Here is a 17729-nt window from a genome sequence, read left to right as displayed (position 1 = left end):
TTTGATTCATTGTGCCAACTACATGGATGATCTGTTCCCTGATGGTGTTTCTGGATGATCTAAGTCACGTACAAAATATTTTCTGAGGCTTTCTTTATACATTCATAAAAATTCTAGGTAGAATCCATTGTATTTAATAACACTGAAAAGGATGCCTTTTCCCTCAGTCTCCCTATAAATTTGACTTTTCCCCTGATGCATAGCTTCAGCTGAAAAGCCAATATCTTTACTCTTAATTTTTCAAAGGAATGTATAACTTGCATAGTTAAAATAAAATATATGCAAGTCAGTAAAGCTATTGCCACAGATTTCCTAATGATCGTAAGATTTTTTTGAGCTCTTGAATTCTTAATCTTATTTTTCATAAATTACAGAGCTGGCATTATTTTTGTTAGGTCAAACATTCTGAAGTTCTACTCCATAGAATGTAAAATAAGGTGCATGTGACTAACAACCCCAAATTTACTTGTTAAATTAGTATAATTCTATAAACTCAGTGACCATTTTTATTTAAAATAATATTCTGTCCAGTTCAACAAAGCAAAGGCTTGAAGGGGTTTCCATGCATTCTAAAGTGAATACAGCATGATGTAGCAGAAGTGAATAAAATGTATTTCCAGAAGTGCTTAGTTCTGCATCAGGATGCTATAAATTTGTTAAGATCATGGCTTTCTATGTATCCCTTATCAACCTATAATCTCCTGATTGTTGCCTGTTTTTCAACAGCTGAGGAACAGTAATCCACACTTGCTTATCTCTCTTAATCACAGCCTCACCGTGCTAGAGCTCCCTGAGCCTTTAATTCCCTCTTAGAGGCGTAACAGAGTGGAAAGTAAACAAAGACGAATTTGCAACCTTCAACATTGCTAATTTGCTCTGATGTCAGAATATTTAAACAGGCAAGGACTTGGGAATTATTTGATCAAGGCTGATTTTAATCTAATGCATGTGAAAAGGCTGAGTCTAGGAAGGTTGTGCAAAATGACAGGCGTCCCAAGAGAGGTTGACTGAAGGTTTCTTTAAACAACAATAGCTCCATCATTTTCAAACTATGGGTCCTGTATTCTTACTGTGTAATTTTTGTAGCTGTTTGCATTTTTAATGAAACTTTTTGAATATGATAGCAGTTTTCTTGAAAATTCCTCTTTTGCTTCCCAGTTTATAGGTGTCCGAAACCTGATCTTTAGGCTTGTTACTGCATCTGTTCACTGGGTAGTGGGTGGGAGAGATAAAGATCCCTGTTTAAAAAGCTTTGTCTCCACTGTTTTTTTTATCATCATGACAGCCTAATGTGTCCTGAATACTTTCATATGTAAAATTCAGTGTATGTTTTAAAAATGATTGATAACTTGATCCTCGAATTATTTTAAATTACACAGTTGACATTTATGCATATATATATGTGTACACACTTGCTGGATAGGAAAGGATGTTATCTTGCATTATATATTACATGCACACTTAATCTAGCATGGAGGTGGTGTGCTTACACATACACACACGCTATCATATACATATATTCATCTGTCCTCACAGCAGATAGCTATATCTTATTACTGAAACAGATTTGATAAATATACAAGGCAAGTTAGTGTGTGTGGGTTCTTTTACCTTTTTTTTTTTTTTTTTGCATTTTCTTCCATTTCCCTTCATAAGATCCTGATTGTCTATTTAATGCATGTGTAATCACTTCTTTTTGGTTGTTTGTAAATGGTTAATGCAGTGTACATCTTATTATCAGGACAAATGTCTGATGCTCTTTTAAGTAATTTATATTGCTCTGTTTGTATGACTTGCATTTCTGAAGCATGTGTGATGATGATGATTTCTTCTTAGTATATATCATTTCGGATATTCCAGGGAGAGAGTATCTGGGAAGCCAGCCTTTTGCAGTCAGTCTCGGTGCTGAGATTACAGCATGGGCTATTTGTGCTACTCCTCATCTCTGTTTCTCTCTGTCTCTCACTCTCTCCAGCTGGTGTAAATGACTGCTGCTGCCTCCCAGAGCAAGATAACCTGCTCAGTCAGCTGGAGCCCCCTGCGGACAGCTGTCTCGCTTTTAGCTGATGGAAAACTGCTACTAACAGCTGAATGGAAGAGCGTGGAGCAGCAACCATACTAGCAGCAGTAGCCGCCGCCGCTGCAGCAGCAAGAGCAAGCGAGGACTCTATTGTTCCCTGGTGTTAAACAGTTTTTCCTTCTCAACTGCCATGCATGATAGCAGCAGAGAGGTTTCTAGTCCCCTTCTCCCTGTAAAGAAATTCTGAAAAGGGAAATACTATTTGAAGAAGGTTTTGTGGTCGTGCTGCGGGTTTTGGAGGTGGCAGCAGGCTGCTGGAGGCATGGGGTTGAGCGAGAGGAGCGCTGCTTTCTGCCGTGGTCCAGGGGTTTCTGGCGTGCCAGCCCGGTGCGTGGGAGTTCTTGTGCTTCTGCTGCTGGGAATCTGGGACGCTCGCGCACAAAGTGAATTTCAAACTTCATCGGTGTATTTGTGGAAGACCGGTAAGTAAAGATGCTATGTTAATACGACAGCAGCCTATTTATTTTTTGTTGTAAGTAATAACCTTTTTGTGTACGTGGGGAAAGTTAAATCTAAACTACTAATGTTTACTTGCAGGTTTTATAGGGGAAAAAAAAAATTGGGTCATTTTCCAGGATTCCACCAGCCAAGCAAATACGGCAATTTAAAAAATCCATGTTTGTGACTCTGTGGCACTGTTACTGTGATCTCTTATGTATTTTCTGTGTCTTGTGAGATTTTTGATTTTGTTTAGTAGCTCTGTGTTGGATGTAAATAGCAAAGGTCAGGACATTAGTGCCTGTCCACAATGGGAAGGAACATTTGTTACAATTGGAGTCAGCAACGTTAGCAGTGCTCTAAAAATATTGACTTTTTACAAAGAAAGATGTAATTCATGTCTAATCTTTGTGCTCTGTGCTGACATGTAATATATTCAGTGTGGTAATTGATGGGGAGTTGGGTTTGTTAAATTTAGGTTTGTTGCACGGTATATAGGACGTGTGAAAGCTAATGATGGATTAGGTGAAATAATCCAAGTGATGCCAGATCTCATAACCGAATAGCCAAAGGCAAATAGGCTATGTGGTTTCACCACCACACTAGATAGATAATTTCCTCTACTTTGATACTATTGAGTTACATGTCTGTTTTAAAGATTGCATAGTCATAACAGTGTTTCAACCTTTACTTTGCATTAAACATCAGTGGGGAATTTTCCTGTGTCTATTAATATATTACATTAATTCAGAACTTTAGTAGTGATGAATATGTGCATTTTAGTTGTTTAATACAGTTTTAGTTTGCATTTAAGTAGAGTCAACGTCTCCTTTAGGAAATTTAAAAATTTCAAGCCAGTAAATATTTCATGTTGGCTTTCTTCCCTGTATGTTGCCAGAATAAAACACTGCAAAAAGTAGTAGTTTTTGTATAAAACCTGCTTTTCCATTAAAGAATAACATAGTAGTAAGAGAGAATACAAATTAATCATTTGTCTGAAAAACAACTTGGACAAGACAGTCTCTTTCCTGGATGGAGGGCCCCAGCCTTCTGCCACAGAAGCAGATCAATTTACAATTACAGTGATATCCTGAATTTTTTAAGAGGCTCCATCTATCCGGCAGCTCAGGGAGGAGATTAAAAGGAAATTCATTTAAACAAGAAGACAAGCTTTCCAATAGCACTAGAAAGAGAAATCTGAAGAAAGGAAAATCCTTTGCAACTTTCACTTCCAACTGAAAGATGGGTCACACAGTGACAGTGACCTTTATTTATTTTTTTTTCTTTTGAACCATTGACAAATTCAAAACATTGTTTTCAGTTCCATTACTGGTTTGCAAATGTTCAACACACACTTAAAAAGAGATAAAATGCATGTACAGGTTTATGTAAAAGCACAGAAATAATATAGCATTTCATACAACCTTTTACATTTACCCAAATTTGCTGGGAATCAGTAGAATAAACTTTCCAGTATTTTATTATGTCTCCATTTAACAATTTAATAGGCTGTGTTTTAAAATGTTAAAATAGTAACATAGGTTGAGAGTATTAACAACTCAATTAATAGTTATGAACATGCACTGTCAATTCGATATGGACTGAACTCTGCTTACTTAGCATATACTGCACGTGCTCTGAAGTCCTGTCAGTTAGACCAGCAAGAAGGAAACTGGGTTGGCTTTTGTTTTGTCCCCCTTTTCTCCCTTTCTGGAAAAGACAGCTCTTAAGAAACTTGTGTTTAGAACAGGTATGACCTAATTGTGTTGCTTGATGAAAAGCTAGTTCTTCCCTTCAGCTTTTTTTCTGTGACCTGTCTCCTCTGTTTTGCCTGCAATAAGGAATAGGATAAGCATATTCACTGTACAGTTTTTAATGTAATAACATCAGTGATTTGATGATGACATGACGAAAAACAAGTCAGAGTGGCTCTTTTCAAACAGTGAACGGCAAGATGCAGTGAGTAAGGCAGTGTATCTGTGTTTGGCTTCTAATGAAATCTTCACACCCTTTATTTTAGTAGTTTATTGAGTGGTGTTGCTGTTTCTCCCCTGCTTTTTGTGGTAGGTTCTAGAAAGTGAACTAGGAGAATCACTGGTCAGTGATCTGAAGGAATATCTAGTACAAGGAGTATAAAGTTCAGCTAAAGTACCAGAGGGAATAATACAACTGAACAACTAAGTGGTGAGCTCACCCAGCTCAGATGGTATTTTGCTTTTCCTTCTGTGAGGGAAATGGGTCAGGGGAATGCATGGCTAGGATTGTCTAGAAAACCAGCTTGTTCATATGCCTTTTGGGACCTGTTATGTCCATTTTTTGAGAAACATGCTATTTTTGTATTGAATTTAGTCTGGCATCAGCTTTTGTAAGTGCTATTCATGAATTGCATGTGTCTGGGTTTTATTTCTAAAGATTTTTGAAATAATGTCTTGATGTATGCTACACCACATCTCCTACACTGGTTTACTGCAATGTGTTTTCTTAAGGGTGCCCTTGACAATAATCTGCAGGGGTTATGAGGTCTGAGTTGAGGCATTCTTTCTCCTATAAGGTAACAATAGAGGTATCTAGTACAGTTTCCTTTTTTTGTTTGTTTTGTTTTTTGTTTTGTTAGGGGTTGGTATTTTGTGGAGTTTAGAATTTTGTTGTTTTGGGAGGTGGGGCCGGAGCATTCTTTTAATTCAAATTCCAACTGTTTACTTCCAACCTATGAAAACTTCTCAGGGGTCATGACTTTTCCTGTATATTACCATCCTCCTATCCACTACCATAAAAATCCGAGGTGTTTGTAATACTCGGGTTCATCATTTTGGGGTTTAATTATTTTTGATTCAGCATGGCTAATGTTGTGAATAACCTGCTTGGGGCAGGGAGATTGAACTAAGTGGTCTCCAGAGGTCCCTTCTAATCTCCACCATCTTGTGATACGGATGCCATCACTAAGTCATTCCTACTTCTCCAACTGAAACTGCTTTGAAGTCTTGGCTTTTGTAACTTTTTTGATCTCTTGTGAGAATGAGTATTTGCTGTTGCATATTTATGCTGCACTTATGGTGTGTTTGAGGGACCTTCAGTGTTTTGAATGGTATTTAGGTGAACATAGTTCATCATAGTTACTATTCTTTAAATAAGGTTTCTTAGCAAATGTTCTCATTCCATACCGTGCACACCCTGTGTATGCATTTTTTTTCAGCTATGAATACACAGCTGGTTCATTTTGTTTGGTCACTGGGAAAGCCATCTGGTTTCTTCAACATAAACTAAACCGAAGTCTCCGTCTGTGCAGGATACCTGGCTCTTTACTGCAGGGTGATGAAACAGCTAGATTCCCAGAGCTGAGTCATGGTGTCTGCCTGCTTGATGATTTGAGATAGAGAACAGCAGATTTTAGCAACTCGGAGAGCAGAAGTTGTGGTATTAAGGGGTGGTGATTCCACTGATATGAGGTGGACATACACTGCCAAGCACTGGACTTTTGAAGTTGAAAGAATTTTTGAATGACCTTTTTTGTTCATCAGTAATTGCCTTTCTCTGAGTCTACCAATTTCATTTGTCATGAAGAATTGTTTGGTTTGGGTTCTGCAATGCTACATTGAACTTCTGTGAGTTCCTGAAACATTTTAAATTGCATTCATATTCTGCCTTAACTTTTACAAAGCCTTATTGAATTTTTCTATATTTGCACAAAAAAACCCCACAAAACTGTGCCACAATGTAGTAAAAACTGCTTGTGTTAAACTGGAAAATAACATTTAACAAAAGTTCTTTTATTTTTAAAGGCAAATTTTCATATTTAAGAACAGTTTACAATCTTGTTTATACTGCTCACCATAGGCTAAGATTTTGATGTCTCTGTAAGTTTTGTAGTGAACAGTGTGAAGACTGCTGGTTCCTAAATAAAGACTGCCATACACTATTCCAAAAGAAGATGATGCATATTTTTCTTGGTCTGGCATTTCATGATGCAGGCCATTATATATATATATATATATATACACACCATTTTTATACACAACTGACTAAGCATAGGCATTTCTTGCCATGTCAGAACTCTCCTTTACCTCTTTCTACCCTGTGCTTCATTTTTTTTGGTTAAATCAACCAACACAGTGATCTGTGATGTGCTGTCAGTGTTGGGTGTAATGCCTGCCTACAGTTACTAATATAATTACTGAAGAGCTGCACAAAATCAGCAAGGCTTGATCACACTCTAAAATTTCTTCTTCTGACAGTTTGAAGTAATGCACATTACACTCTTGAAGTGGAAGACGCAGCATTGGATTGATATCTGTAGAACAGAAAAAGTCATAAGAAAATATCTGTGAGGTAGTGCCTTTACCATCATTATCTGTTTTAAAGACTATTGATCATATCTCAGATAGTATGGATCAGCATAGCTCCACTGAATTATTTGACCTATCCACAATTGTGTGATACCAAGACTTGGTTTCTCTATAACAATTGCTGTTGAATGTTTTCTCCTTCTTTTTAACAAAGATAGGATTTGAAATAGACTTTCTGTAGGCAGTGCCTTTTTAAAATTGATGGGGAAAAGCCTTTGTTTCTTGAAGACTACAATTATCTTTATTTTGTGCTTATATCATGTCTCAGTATGTGAGAATTGGTCCTTAGATGATAACTTGCTCAACATTTGAGGCAGTGGAGAATCAGAGGAAAGGTGATAATACAGGCGTAGGAAACATAAAGATCACAGGTACTCTTGGGGTAGTGGAGACCCTGAGTGGAATCTGTGCCAAGTGGTTTCCAGTGGGACCAGAGGGCTGTTGGCAAGCTTTGCAGCCCTAGAGCTCTCCTTAATCTCTTTCTTGGCTTGTTCGGGCAGCATCACCTCTGATTTTACCTTGTTCCGTTGTCTTGGGAAGAGGACTGTGCCAGGCCCTCCTGCTTCACCTGAAGAGCCTATGAAAAACTGTTTTTGCTGCTTCAAGGTGTTATTGTGGGACCTTGTAACCAAATCATGCTTCTTTACTGCTGGATGTGAACTTGGTTCTCCCCCAGCCCCACTGACTTTTAACCTCTTGGTTTCCAGCTACCCATGGAGTAGAACAAACAACCTCTGTACGGTTGCGTCCTCGTCAGGTTTTAAAACTTTTACCCATTCCAAGGCCCAAATCTATTTTAAAAAGAGTTTGGTGCCACAAGTAGAACTGATGAGAGGAGCATTTCCAACACTTTATCTGAAATTCCTTTTCTAACACCTTTGGTGGCAAAGGAACATAAAATCAATGAATAAAATGTCCTTATTTCATTCTCCCTATGTATGTCCCTAGGACTGTCTTTATTTTTACAGGACTGAGTGTGCATGTCGCATATTAATGCCTGAGGAGGGCAGAAGTCCTTGCTAGGACCAGCAGTCCAGGAGACATTTCAAAATATGCCTAAATACACACTGACAGGAATGATCGCAAGGGAAGAGGGAGAAAGAAAAATTACCTAACCAGCCTGCTGATTAAAGCACTTACCTTTCAAAGGTTGTGTCAGCTTGTTTGTTGAAGCTGTTCCATCATATAGTGGAAAAATTGCTGTTTGTTTCATATTTTTATTTTTTCAAAACGAGAGTAAAGAATTTTTGCAGTAATCGCCACTTGAGACTGGAGGCAGATAAGCCTGTGTCAGTAAATAGAAAACTCCCTATTTTAAAGAGATTATGAAGAAATGATCTGAAGAAGAAGATTAGATTTGAAGACCTAGGGAAAATACTAAATGAGAAAAGATGTTTTAACTTGAAGCCTGATTATCAGGAGGGGAATTCATGTGTGATGATGAAAGAGGGCAAGTCCCCTCTTCAAGGGACAATGGTGCTGTAGTTATGGTGTGGTGAACTTGAGCTGATACCTACACATCCTTAAGGAGGGAGAGAGGTCAAGATTTTAAAACTGTAAATGTAAAAGGCATTTTTCAGTATTCATCTTTTTGAATCTCAGGTCTTCCATTGCAGAATCAGAAAGATAAAAGGAGTATTAGTAAAAGCTGCATTTAATCAGCTTTTAAAAGAATAAAAATTATTTCAGCAGAATGTGCTAAAGCTGCTTTACTCTTACTTCATTGATTTAAAATATAAACGATCCTCCAGGACTGAACGTGGTTAAGTGTTGGTTACATATGCCCTGAATAAATTCATATTAATTAGAGTTAGAATTTATCACTTCTATTGCATTCTGTAATGTGCATCTAAGCAACTACAATGTTTACTGTCTGTCTTTCAGTTAAATCTGACTTTTATGTAGTCAAATGGGGCTTGTCTATCTATGACTTGAATAAGGAAATACTCATTTTCAATTAGGTATGTTCATCACTCTTGCTCTTTGCCCTCATTTATAAAATATCCTTTCAGATTTTTTTATTCAACAGAAATTGTGCCAGGCAAGTATTAAGTCTTTGGCTAATGCAAAAATTTTTTAGTGCAGCCTGGCAACAAAACATTTGGCAGAGATGCAGAAAATGGTTGCTTTAAGAAAATTTATTTATAGATGTTTTTTAGTAATCTGTGCTTATTTGACAAAACCAGAGTAAATATTTAAATGTTTTGAGAAAAAAATTTGGCTGCTGAAATCCCTTTTCTTTTGCCATTACCTTGGGATATCTGAAATAGGAAAATAGAAAAAAGTGTGGGTGATATTATAAGCCTTTAGTTAAGATAAACAAGTAATATACTCTGGGCTGATCGTTGACTTGTAGGATAGCATTTTGAAACTGGCAGAAAAGGGGAAAATGGTAGCTGATCATGTTGTACTGGTAGCTGAGTATGTCTGCATTGTTTTTCAGCAAGTGCCCTGGAGTGTTTATGCTAACTGGATCAGCTGAATCCCTCATTTTATATGGATGCTGGATTAAGAGAATACCTCAAAAGCTATGGGTGGTTTTGTTTTGTAGGCTGGCTGCTCCAGCATTGGATTAATTCAGTTATATTAATAAATCTTTTAGACCAGGGTTTAACTTTACAGTTCCCAACTCCACTTAATGTCGTCTTTTATCATGTTTATCCACTCAGTTGTTCAGATGTCAGACGTGTGTATCTTTTAACATAGTAACTCTAGATTTAATAGAAAGCCCAATTCCCATAATATAAAGGCTAGTATTCTGAAAGACAAATAGTAATCTATATTTTGAGGTAAAATTTTACATGGTATATAAAAAAATATGCATTAAACTATATATTGTAGCTGGGAAAGTAACTTCTGGGCTTTAGGACAATGCATTATATTTATTCTGTTTATTGAAGGTTCTTTCCTTCCTTGACAAATTTCTTAATTATATATGCGGTTTTTTACTTTTCTTGTATTTCTCTGTGATCTGTTTTCTGTCCACAAACAGGTCTTCTCCATGTAACTGGGCTGGGAGACCCTTTTCTGGATGTATGTCCAGTCAAAATCTCTGTTTCTCTTAGACTAGTGAAGCTGAAAAAAAGTGGTGGGTTCTTTAGGTGGGTAAATATATGTTTAAATTCAAACTGAAAGAAGTTGAAGATCTGGTTGTTTCAGGTGGAGCCACAGAGGCAGCAATGGGCTGGCAGAGCCTATGGTTGGAGACAGCAGTAACATTGACTTGGGTGCTGTTTATGGATTACTACTTTCATTTTGTGTCTATTTCTGTCTAGCAACGCAGAAAAAAGTATATGGAGTAGCTAAAATAGTGGAAGAATTAGATAAGAGAAACAAATCCAGAAACCCTAAAAAAAATCATATTATTTGGTAAAAGCTTTCCCAAATGATCACAATTAAAATAATTGTATGAAATTGGATATTAAATCTCAGTGAAGCAAGAATTAATGTAAGGAGTTATGCTACCACTAGCACAAATTAATCTCCCCTAGAAATCCCATTATTTACCACTTTCGTATGAATGCTGCACAGTGTTAAACATATCAGTGTCTGGGATTTTGCACAAAACCCAACAGACATTTATTGTAGCAATCAGCACGTTCTCAGCATTAATTAGCACTGTGCATTTTGGTGCGGCTGACATTTCTGGAAATTGTCAGTAGACCATGGTAGCTGTTTTTTTGAATTCACTTTCTGTGTTTCGTGAGCATTGCCAAGATTGTTTCAGTGTTTTTATGTCTGTGGAATAGAGAATGAAAATCGGGTGTATTTGCATGGATTCAGGGAAGGAGTGGCATCAGATGCAACCCTTACTGACTGGCCCAAGTGAAGGTTTCTTTTATGATTCCTAATGAATGGTGTTGGTGGAAACACAGCAAGCTTTCAAACGTCCAGATACCAGTAAGAGTTTTCCATAAGTATTTTGAGAGAGAGAGGGTGTAGACTCTTTATATTGCATGAAGTGAGTTTGAGGATATTAATTGGAAATGGTTTCTGATGTAATGAGACATACTTAAACATTTTAAAGATTGATGACATCTGCTAATCCAATGAGAAATTTCTTAATGAGATACGTTATTACTTTCTACCTCCTGTATTATGCAAAATGAAATGTTTATATTAGTGAACAATAATATAACTCTCCTTATGTGTGCTGGGGAATAGCTATTTTACCACTAAGCCATTAGAGAAATAAAGAACAGAACAGAGAGAGATTGTTTTATAATGACTTGTCTTTGTACAGTGCCTAGCACAATTGAATTCTCTTCAATTGGTGGTGTTCCTATGTGCCACAGCTTTATACAAAATGACATAATTAAGACTTGTTAAAAATGCTGTTTACAAAGATAAATTATTAACATTCTACAAGAACATTCAAATAATTTCAAGTGCCAGAAATAGTTCAAATAGTTGATATCAAGATCCCATACTGGAGGATAATAGAGGAGAAAATTATTTTAATAAGAAAACGGTGTTATGAAGAACCTTTGAAGCAGAATTGTCTGTGTAATAGTTCTAAAATGCATCATTGGGAGAAAATGTCTTCAGTAGTAAGAGAAATGTTTTTAAGTGTTACATGAATGTGAAAATGCTAAGTATTTGGCAGTCATCCCTTCTTCTATGTGCATGTAGCAAAACTCCTGTTTTGAATTCGATAAGAATGAGCTTGATTGTCCTAAAAGATCACTTACATTATGTAAAATTTTGCTTGTTTTGCAGTTTTCTACTGACTGATTGAATCAAGTGTACATTGTAATTAATTTTGTCCCATTTTATTCTGCTTTACTTGATCTGCTTGTGATTTTTTTCAGTCAAAATAATGCCTGGATTAGGATAAGTAAGACTGCTATATCTTGCAACAAGGAACATCAAACCTTATTAAATAAACCCAAACAAAACAACAACAACAAAACCCCCCAGTTGTACGCTAGTAGAGGAGCTGGATCTTGAATCTAGGCTCAGCTCTGCAAGTGGTTTTCAGTGGTGACATTGGGAATCTGTTTCCTCTTCTGTAAATGTAAACTTTTATGTGAGTATAGTTTTCTGCAGGTCTCTGCAAAAACAAAATAGAAGAAACTTTGAGACTTGGGAACTGTATGAAAACTATATAAAAAATCACAGGTAACTAATGCTTTATTGTACTTGTAGTACTTGCCATATGCGAGCAGCAATGGATGTAATGGAAGAGATTAGGACATCTGGGCAATAGGAAGGAAGAAGTTTATGTGAGTGGAGAATACGAACACGGAAAGCATGGGACAAGCAAACAGAAGCTATTTTCTGTTGAATACAAATATTTAAAATAGATTGTGAGATTGAAAAACTCAGGGGACTGAGAAAATTTTTAAAACAAAGTTTTTTAATGAATCTGTCTGGAAGCTGTTTTCGTACGACATTTCCAACACATCTGTGTGTGGATGCTTGTATGTGTGATATACAATATATATGATGGTCTGAAAACATTACTGAATGACACTGTATGGATCCAGTGGCACTACATTAGAATACATATAGCAGTAGGTTACCTAGGTCTTCAGTGTCTTGACTAAAATGGTAGCACAGCTTGAATTTGTGGTCACATCTAATAGCAGAAGTGTATTTTTTATATATACCACTAACTTATTTTAAGAAATTCCAGCCTTGCTGCTGCTGCTTAGCTTGCCATTTTTAAGAGGCCTACTCTGAAGGCTGTGATTGAAACCACCTTTTTCTGTAACCCTAAATGAAATTCAGACTCGGCATTGCTTTTTAGACAGCAGTACTGGAAAGACCAACTCATTCCTGTAGAACATACTTGGTGCCATGCAGAAGATAATGAAAGAAAGAGGAGGGAGAGTGATAAAGTGACTGAACATACAAGGGAGATTTGTAGTCTTTAACCTGACATGGATGAATGACTTGTGCCTCTCCATATTTCACCTTGATATATGAATGTTAACACCTTGGGAATAGTCTGGGTGCCTCAACCATAAAGCTAGGAAATTCAAGTTATTTTCTATCCTGTACTTCCATGTCTTTGTAGGGAGCTGCAGGAGAAGTCTATGGGCTCTGCTGCATAAGAGTGAGCTCTCTGAAACTCTGCAAAGTGCATGCCATGACAGATTTGTATAGGTGATTTACATATTTGCTAGTGATAAATATTTCATTTTTTTTCTCTCTGTATTTAATATACTTTAAAAGCTTTATGGAATAAATCAAGATGATGAGTAGATGTACTGATTATAATTGAATCTTCGTTCTTTTGCCACAGTACAGATTAAAGCTGTTTTAACAGATAGATGTATTACCAATTATATGTGATGGAAGTGACTCTAAATTTAAATGATTTTGTTATATTGATATAAGGGAACTTGAGTTTTGAGATAGGGTAAGAAAAAGAGGAAAATGATGCTAACTCTGCAAGAAGTTCATTTTATTGCTCTGAGGATGTTATATAGTAAATGGCTTCCCTTCAAAATACTGAATTTGCTAGGTTACATGCTTCATAGTTTCTCCTGAACTATATATGCTCCATAGTTTCTACTGCTTTGTTTCTCTGTTAACACAAAAGTAATAGCCTTTAAGGCTCACAGTCCAAAACTAAAATCTAAAGTTGGGTAGTAATGATGTTACCTTTTGGTTGTAGGTTTTCCAAAATAGGTGTTTATCTGAAGCCTCACACATAAAAGGAGATTGCTGGCTAGAAGTGAAGTAACAATTCAGTGAACTAAAAGTTACTGCCATGTAAACAGAAAAAAAGTCTCTGAAATGGCAAAATTTGTTGCTTAAAAATGTCTTCATCACTCTCATTTAAGAAATAGGATATAGGTGTGTTCATATACATGAGAAATCTTTCATATTATTGTTAGACTAGAAACAGATGAAACAGTGAATCTGTGCCTCTGAGAGTAAATTATGTATTGTTACTGTCCATATATAGATGCTAGTTTGGGTGTAAGCCATTGTAAGAAAGATGATAGTAGAAAATCTGCTTCTAAAGTACTGTATATATATTTTCGAAAAGCTGTATGTACATCTTCTGAACTAATAACCTTGCTGTTTTAGTGGATTAAAGGCAATCTTCAATATACGTCTGTACCTTTCTAAATACATTGTTTTCTCAGCAAGTAAAACACTTATCCAGAAAGTTTATTATTACTGTACTATGAATGGAATCCAGTCTGTATGTAATCCCCTGAGAGTGATGAGTAGCACTTCTAGAGGCAGCATTTCTTAAAATACGGATTTAAGGAGAACTTGAAATGAAGAAAAGGTGTAACTTAGTTAAAATATTTAAAGGAAGAGCAAACACTGACTTTTCAGTCTTGTGATGCCTATATTAGTTGCTAGGGCATTTCAGTGTTGCAATTTCTTTTCAATTTAAGAAGGACATTAATCACCTTTTATATAAATGTGACCACAGTGAGTTATTTTGGAAAGACAAAATATATTAAGAAGCCATAAACCAGAGTTGCCCTGCTTTCTGTATAATAAATCAGATAATATATTGCCTTTTTGTTAACTTTTTTTTTCATTGAAACTATATAAAAAGAAACAAGTTATCATTAGCTAAGGCTTACTTAACTTCCAGAATATTACTGAAGTAGTTTAATTTAGATAGGGAAAACATTAATGAATGGCACATCTTGGGGGGAATCAAACAAAACAAAACAAAAAAAATGAAAATGAAAGAATGTAGAATGTTAAAGACAGCATGGCAATTAAAAAAAACAAATTTACTTCTGTGTTATATCACTTCACCTGGGTCTGCAGCTAACAGAGAGTTAATCTAATTTGCTGCAATTGGTTATAAAGGAGGAGTCCATTTGAAGTAGTAGCGTTGTGTTTTGGTTTTGAATTTTTAAAGATAAAGAAGGCTCCCTGAAGATAGACACTCATTAGGAAAGCCAAGGGCTTTTTGGAGAATATGTTCTGTTCAGGGTGGTTTTTTTGTTCCCCACTTTGTATGTCTCAGAGCACACTGCAGCTTCTAATGAAAAAATAATGCAGTTCATTAATCTGGAAAAACTTCTGAAAGTAGCTACACTCTCACAGTATTCTGGGAATTAGTTTGAACATAATTGGTTGGATGTCAATATTAAAAAGCATTCTAATGAAAAAGGAAATGCTGAAACTATGATAGTTTGCTGCTTCTGATGAAAAATTTAATGAGGCTGAATAATTACCCCTTCTCTCTTCCTTCTTCCCAATATGCCATGTCTTTCCCAAGCTCTGCTTTACATTTATTGTAAATGTTTTAAGCAGTAGGATTTCTATCACTGTAATTGAAAGACTACACTATTGTCTTGATGTCGCACTATTTTATAGCTAGTTTGCCTTTTCTGTAATCCTTTTTCCCTTCGCGACTAGATTATTCAAGAAGAGTATTTATCAGTTGTCATGCCCCTCAGCTATCACTTAGCTGAACTGTGCTTGGTGAACTCTAATCTTTCTTGATAAATCAACCTATTAGTGTTGCGCCAAGCAGCACAATATCTGCCATTTACATAACTGTTACTCTAGTTGGTTTAATGTGACTTTTATCTTCCATTTCAGGTTGAGAATTACTTCCTTCTGAGATGTGATCATTGCCCAAATACACATACTTTCCAGCTACTAATGACTGTTAATAATGTATTTAATAAAGTTACGAAGATTGTCGGGAACCTATTTTAAGGAAGAAAACACACACACACAGACACACACACACACATGTGCGCCACAAACCCATGTTATTCAAGTGGAGTGGGTTTTCTTCTGATAACTAAGCTGCCACATAGTGATATACTATCAGTTTGCTATGATGTGCAATGTTTTCTTGCATGTTCTGAATTCTGGGTGCAGTATAGATAGTCAGATGAGAAATGAATCATTCAGACTACTTTAAAATGCAGTTAAGTTTTTTTAAAATAGAGGGTTTAATGAGTTTTGAAATCTATTGTCTATATTTTTTTTCCTTTTTTGTAAAAATGAGAGTTTTTAGGTCCCCATCCCAGTTTCTTATACGATTTGTATCAGCTCTTCCATATCCTACCTTTTTTTCTGTCTCAGTAGGCTAATGGATGCTGTATGAGATGTTTGTTCACATAACCTGGGTCTGCGTTAGCTGCCTGTTCAATAACGGCTTAGTATCCTAGAGAAGCATGCTCTTACTGCCATAGCCCCCTACCTGCAACAAGAAAGAGTGGTTCACCTTTTTGTGGTTTTGTATTAATGCACTTCTAAAGAGAAAAATAAGAGATACACAAAGACAGTCTTATTTATCTCATGCTGTCAACATCTAAGAGTTTTTATCAAAGGTGAATTGAAATTAGAAGACAAAGCCTGAACCATTTTGGTGCTTCTGTTAATGGTATTCTAGATCTGTAAAGTTATAAATCCTGACTATCTGTCACACCATGATGGCAATGAAAAACTTGTTTGAATATTCATCTGTACTCCGTAGAGACATTCGGTGCTTCAGAAGACATTTACTGCTGTTTCTTTAGAGCCTGCAGCCTCAGAGATGACCTGGAATCCCAGATTAGGAAACTGATAAAGCTGTCAGTGGTTTGCTGTGTTCCACTTCCCAGGCTACAAGCCACCTTGTCACATGCAGTGCTCATGATATCATCAAATATGTGACATTAAGAGGTCGCACCTTTTTCCTCACTTCATGAGGTGAGAAACTTTTAGTGTAAGCTTAATAAGGAAAATATGACACAGCTATACAATCTATTAACAGGATTTTTTGGGGTTTTTTCCTAATTAATCTAATTCTGTGTTTTTTCCCTTTTTGTCGTGATTGAGAGAGAGGCAATACTGAATCTTTCTAGCAGGATGTTTAATGCAACTGTATTGTCACTATACAGATTGTAATAACGGTATATTTCTGTGGGATTTTTTTCCATTGAGAAAACAAAATTTCTGGGTCCAACTTTATATGCATTTAGTTCCTATGACTCAAGGTAATGCTTCAATAAGTGCTCAACATCAATTCTGGAATATAAGAATCCCAAGGTAGAAAAGCCAGCAGTATTTTGCCACAACATAATTTTAGGTGTTTACAGAGAAGATATTTAACTAGTATTTTTTAACTGGACAATGGAGACTTGAGATTAAAAAATTATAAATGCAGCTTCATGTTTAGTGGATAGAAAGGGGTAAATATTATCCCTGAGAAGTTCCTAGGTGGTTTTTTTTCAGTTTAATTTATATTTTATGCTGAAAATTGATCTTTCTTCTTTAATATGTATCTTGTAGTATCACTTTCTTCTTAAAAACATTTTGTGCAGCTCAGTACACTGAGATTTCTGTTGTATCAGTTTAATATAGATCACAGTGATGGGGCTTTTCCCATCATGGAAGCATCCTCGGAATTTTCTTCCTTCCTGTGTCATTGGAATTACACCTAACTGCAAAAGTGACCTGTAGAGTAGCTTTCCAGAAGCTCATGAACTTTCATTTTCTTTTCAATTTCCTTTAAAGGAGTTTGTCTTAGTTGCCTTCATTGATGCAATATATGTAATGCCCGGTGTTGACTGTCTTGTGTTTAGCTAGCCATGTTAAACCCTACTTTCAAAACAAAAAGTATAAATCATGTCTCGAACTTATTAGCCTTTATGCTTTAGTTAGGGAATAACACCTAATCCCTTGAATTAAAAGGAATGAAAACCAGAAGATGAAATAGAGTTAGGTGGCACTTAGTTTCCTCTTGTTTTGGAAGAATTTTTAAAAATGGTTACTTGTGTATCCTTCAGAAATACGGGCGCCTGTTAGAATTGATTGAGTGTAATGCCAACATAGTTTTATCAAGCCGAACCTGATAAACATGGATATGTGAATTTTCAATTACCATAGGTTATTTTGTCATCCTTTAATTTTTCAGTTGTAATGAAGGATGTATTCTT

The 17729-nt window shown here is 36.1% G+C and overlaps 1 protein-coding gene across 1 annotated transcript in view; it reads left to right on the top strand.

Annotated features, from left to right (window-relative positions):
* THSD7A (thrombospondin type 1 domain containing 7A) overlaps positions 1-17729 on the top strand; it is a 286749-nt gene that overhangs the window by 77933 nt on the left and 191087 nt on the right. Inside the window, exon 3 of the mRNA XM_055707715.1 lies at positions 1976-2502. Within this exon, the coding sequence (XP_055563690.1) occupies positions 2343-2502 (160 nt within the window). The 5' untranslated portion in view covers positions 1976-2342. The remainder of the gene's footprint in view (positions 1-1975; positions 2503-17729) is intronic.

This window comes from Falco cherrug, chromosome 4 (assembly GCF_023634085.1).
Source record: "Falco cherrug isolate bFalChe1 chromosome 4, bFalChe1.pri, whole genome shotgun sequence".
Taxonomy (NCBI): Eukaryota; Metazoa; Chordata; class Aves; order Falconiformes; family Falconidae; genus Falco; species Falco cherrug.
The sequence above is the reverse complement of the archived record's forward strand: the minus strand, read 5'-3'. Positions and strand labels throughout refer to the sequence as shown.